Below are 4,474 nucleotides of genomic sequence, written 5' to 3'. Positions count from 1 at the left end.
AGCAGAGGCGTTTGTTTTAAACAAGATGTGAGTTTTCTATGACAGTACTATTGCACATGTGTTTCCGGTTTATTCAGTTATTGTAACATAAAGGACGCAGTTTCTATCACCACACAGTCTGTGTGGTGATAGATCAAACCTTAATCAGCCTATTTGGGACTGTACCCATACTTTTGGGTATGACCTTCAATTATTATGTATTTAATTATATTTGGTTATTTTGATAGTGGCATCAGTCTTGTTGTTTTATATGCAAAAATCCATGTTGGTTACTATAACATTTGCATGCCCTGCCTGCTTCAAGTCCTACCCCACACTAAATAATGTAGGCCTTCACAAACTCTAAAGCTGTGAAAACTAGAGCCTTATGTAATTATTTACATTTTCGTTTTTCGTATGTTTTGTTTCAGTTTCTATTTTGGTTTTGTATGGCTGTTTTCGGTTCTGTGTGCAAACTTTAATTCGGGTAAATAACGTTTTAAAAAGTATTTTATTTCTTTCACATGTTTTCTTTCTTTTTTCTTAAGCAATAAAATAGCAAAACTATTTAAAATGAAAGGGAACAACACTTACAAGATAAGTTGTCAAATGTCAGAATGTTTCATGGAGAAAAAAAATGAGCCATGAATAAAATAAGCATATTAATTTTGCTAAATTAACCTATGAATAAGCTAATACTGTAATAACAATAATCAAAAACAAATGTCATAATCATGAAATAATACATTAAATGGTTGTTTTATTAATAATATATAGGATAATAATATAAAAATCAAACATGGCAAATGTAAATCATACGCTGAGTTGTATAGCCCCATACTGTTTCCTCAACACACTGTTCTCCTGAGGAACACAACAACCCTCTCCATGAGCATGACGCATGAATCACGGGGTTGAGGATGGCTCATATAAAGACAACGGGCATCAGCCTTTGCACAGAGACAAGCTTGAGCAGGCCTATGCAACGTCAGCTCTCACAATCTGCCCACATTGTTGAGCCACGGGCTAAGACATATTAAAACGATGGAAAGAGGCAGCATCTCCACCGTGTCACAGACCACCTCTCTGCCTGTGGCGCACCAGCTCAGCTGCTCCATAGATGCTCCCCAGTTTCATGGTAATATGGAAGAGAAGGGCACCGGCACCTCCAAAGTATTTCTGGCTTACAAAAACGCTTCACAGCACCTGAGTTCATCGGGAATCAAAGCAGGTTTGGGGATACTTAAAGTGGCCACGTCTCAGTGGAAACAGGAGAAGAAGACGCGTTCAGGGCCACCTGTTAGGCAACTGTCCGCCGCCAACAGCAGCCACCCCTGCAAGAGATCCCCCCTGGATCAGCTGGCGGCTCTGGTTCTGCACGGTAAAAACCGGCAGCGCAAGATTGGCCAAGAGCAAGCACCGACCAAGCCTCAGAACTGTAAGCGCATCGTGGTTCTTGGTGCGCCAAGGGTCGGCAAGACGTCCATCGTTAGAAGATACCTTCGAGAAGGATTCTTGGAGGAGTACAATCCCACCTCCGAGGATTTCCTCAGGAAAATGTTTCGAATTCGTGGAGAGAGTTATCAAATTGACGTTCTGGACGCGTCCAGGGAAAGGGATTTCCCAGCCAAGCGGCGGCTATCTATCCTCACTGGTGCGTGTTATAGTCTCTGTCCTGACAAATGCTTAGATTTGTTTTCAGTTTATATGTTTTCCATAACCATAACAGGTGAATCGTTGCAGTTTTTTGTGTATGCGTAATTCAGCCACATCATAGACCCATATGCATTACATTAATGCACAGTGTATAGGCTACTATCTTGCTTTTTATTGCTGCAAATATTGTATTAAATTATATTTCTAGGATTACAACCATATTCAATACTGCTATTTTTTTTACTCTATCTTTTTTAATGTTTGTTAATGTTATTAGTTTTCTTCAAATAGTTTTATATCTGTGTTTTATCTTATGTGTGCACCACAACAAAATTCATCATAAGTGTTACCCTACCTGGTAATAAACCTGTTTCTGATTCTGTTTCTTATTCTATTTCTATCTCTCGCATATTATCCAACTAATTTATTGTCTTTAATGCAGGGGACATTTTTCTCCTGGTATTCAGTCTCGATGACCGGAGCTCTTTCGAAGAGGTGTGTGCCCTACGAAAGGAGATTCTGGCCGCTAAATTAAAGCTCACCAAATCCTCTGTGCCAGAGCATTGCGCACAACCGCAGATTCCTCTGGTGGTCTGCGCCAACAAAGTGGATCTCCTGGAATCAGAGAGCGAAATATCAAGGGAAGAAGTGCTCAAATCCCTCGGTGATGAATGTGCATATTTTGAAACGTCTGCAAAAGAAAGCACAAATCTGGAGAAAGTGTTTGAGACTTTGGCGAAGCGAGGCGGGCTTCCTACTGAAACTGGGCCATCTCAGCACCGCAAACTGTCCATGCGTTCGTACCAGGCCATTCGGACAGGCCGTGTGCCCGGGAGGGTCAGCAAGACTCCGGGGCGAGATGATGCCTTCGGCGCCCTGCATCCTCTGGTCCGTCGGCCCAGTTTTACCACGGATCTCAGACAAGTCATTGGGCCACTCACTGCAACCAAGCCGGGGAAAGCACTGGAGAAATGTCCGATTCAGTGAGAGACAATTAGAGTACCAATTGTAACAGAGCGCATACAACAACGAATTAAGCACTGATATTATTTAAATATAAGCCATTATTCCTGTCTATAATCACATTAAGATGATGTTTTCAAAATAAATGTTTTTTAACAGCCCAATGGCTGGCCTATTAATACAAGAAGCATACATATACAATTACTATCTATCTATCTATCTATCTATCTATCTATCTATCTATCTATCTATCTATCTATCTATCTATCTATCTATCTATCTATCTATCTATCGTGAAGGAGAAGGTGGGAGGATGTTGAGTCAGGAAGTTGATTTTTATTGTATGATTATTGCATAACATAACGTGTGTGTGTGCGTGTGCGTGCGTGCGTGCGTGTGTGTGTGTGTGTGTGTGTGTGTGTGTGTGTGTGTGTGTGTGTGTGTGTGTGTGTGTGTGTGTGTGTGTGTGTGTGTGTGTGTGTGTGTGTGTGTGTGTGTGTGTGTGTGTTAACCTCGAGTCACGATTGCCAGAAGTTCTCCTCAGGATTCCCACACATCCTGAAAATAGGATTTCCACTGCTCTCAAGTCATATCATCAGCTTATTTTCCTCGGGTCCACATAAAACATGACAACACAATAAACACAAAACGACCAAATGACATTACAATGATGAAAGTGTTCCAGCAAACAGAACATTTTATGTTTATGTTCATGAATAGAAATAAAAGTTTAAAAATTATTTTTTTTGTAATGAATGTCGTTTGGCTTAGTGTTTATTAAAAGGGCACCTAACACACATTTTCTGTTGTCAACTAGCTGGTTGTTTCTGCTGTGTGTGAAGCATTTAGTGAAAGTTGCCTGCAGGTACAGCATATGCATTTCCATTGCCACTGCTTTACAGACCATCCCAACCTACGTTTGAAAAATAGAGTTACACAGTTTGTTAACACAACATGGCCCCAGACCCATAAAAACAGTGATAAAAGGGTTAACACTCAAAAAAACTTGAGTAGTTTCTTCATTCACAGAGCTCTAGCTGGGTGCCATTATAAAGCAATGTTATGTGAACATGTGAGTCATTATGACTGAAAGCAGCAGAACAACGCCCGCGCCATGAGGCAGAGGCTTAGAGAGATTTAGGGATGACAAATGAAACCAACTCTTTTGAGTAAGTAGAACCGTTTGCAGAAAAGTATTAGACTCTCCAGTAAAGGGGATGTTTAGTGCATTAATGAAATGTTTGAATATGCCATTTAAGGGACGATAGGGAAGATTTGTACTTCACATCTGCTGAAGCAACACAGTCTCACTTACTGTGTTGGTTGAAGCTCACTTATCATCGGCTTCAATACAAGTACTTCAAACATTAATTTGTGTGCTTTATCATCCTTTCTTAAAACTCACCAGATAGATGCATTTGTTAAAAGTGACAACAACTTTTATGGAATAAATATGTTCAAATAAATTGTTTAATTTAATGCAGTGTGGTTAAGCTAAATTGCTGCTTGATTATATATAACTATAGGTTGCTGCTGTCGCGTGAGAAAATTCACATTGCAGGTAAGAGGATGCTATTATCACCACACACACACACACACACACACGTACACACGGGTCTACACTGTGCCCAGAGAGGATAAAAGCTTTGCCTCTGAAACGTGATTCTGTTTTTCTACTACCTTCGCTGGAAAATGTGTTGTTCTGCCAAGGCCGCTCACAATTGAAAGCACCCTGTTCTACAAACAAAATCTGTTGCTTTGGATTTTGTAGTTGCCATCTATGTTGGTCAGTGAGCAGAGTTTTCCTCAATAGGAAGATCGACAGCTCTGTATTCCGCTTTTGTAAATGTAAAATAACCTACATGTTTGTCTAATC

General features: G+C 40.3%; 1 protein-coding gene across 1 annotated transcript; it reads left to right on the top strand.

Annotated features, from left to right (window-relative positions):
- The first annotated feature begins 898 nt into the window (after positions 1-898).
- On the top strand, positions 899-3,338 carry rasd2b (RASD family member 2b). The gene is made up of 2 exons (XM_079694590.1): positions 899-1,633; positions 2,078-3,338. Exons 1-2 carry the CDS (start codon positions 1,024-1,026, stop codon positions 2,620-2,622), a joined length of 1,155 nt encoding a protein of 384 aa, XP_079550716.1. The 5' UTR covers positions 899-1,023; the 3' UTR covers positions 2,623-3,338.
- Positions 3,339-4,474: the final 1,136 nt, after the last annotated feature.

The sequence above is a fragment of the Notothenia rossii genome (genome assembly GCF_949606895.1).
Source record: "Notothenia rossii genome assembly, chromosome: 1".
Taxonomy (NCBI): domain Eukaryota; kingdom Metazoa; phylum Chordata; class Actinopteri; order Perciformes; family Nototheniidae; genus Notothenia; species Notothenia rossii.
The sequence above is the reverse complement of the archived record's forward strand: the minus strand, read 5'-3'. Positions and strand labels throughout refer to the sequence as shown.

Coding starts and splice junctions, on each gene's coding strand:
- rasd2b (XM_079694590.1), top strand. CDS start 1,024: ATGGAAAGAGGCAGCATCTCCACCGTGTCACAGACCACCTCTCTGCCT. Junction 1,634..2,077: donor GCGGCTATCTATCCTCACTG/GTGCGTGTTATA, acceptor TCTTTAATGCAG/GGGACATTTTTCTCCTGGTA.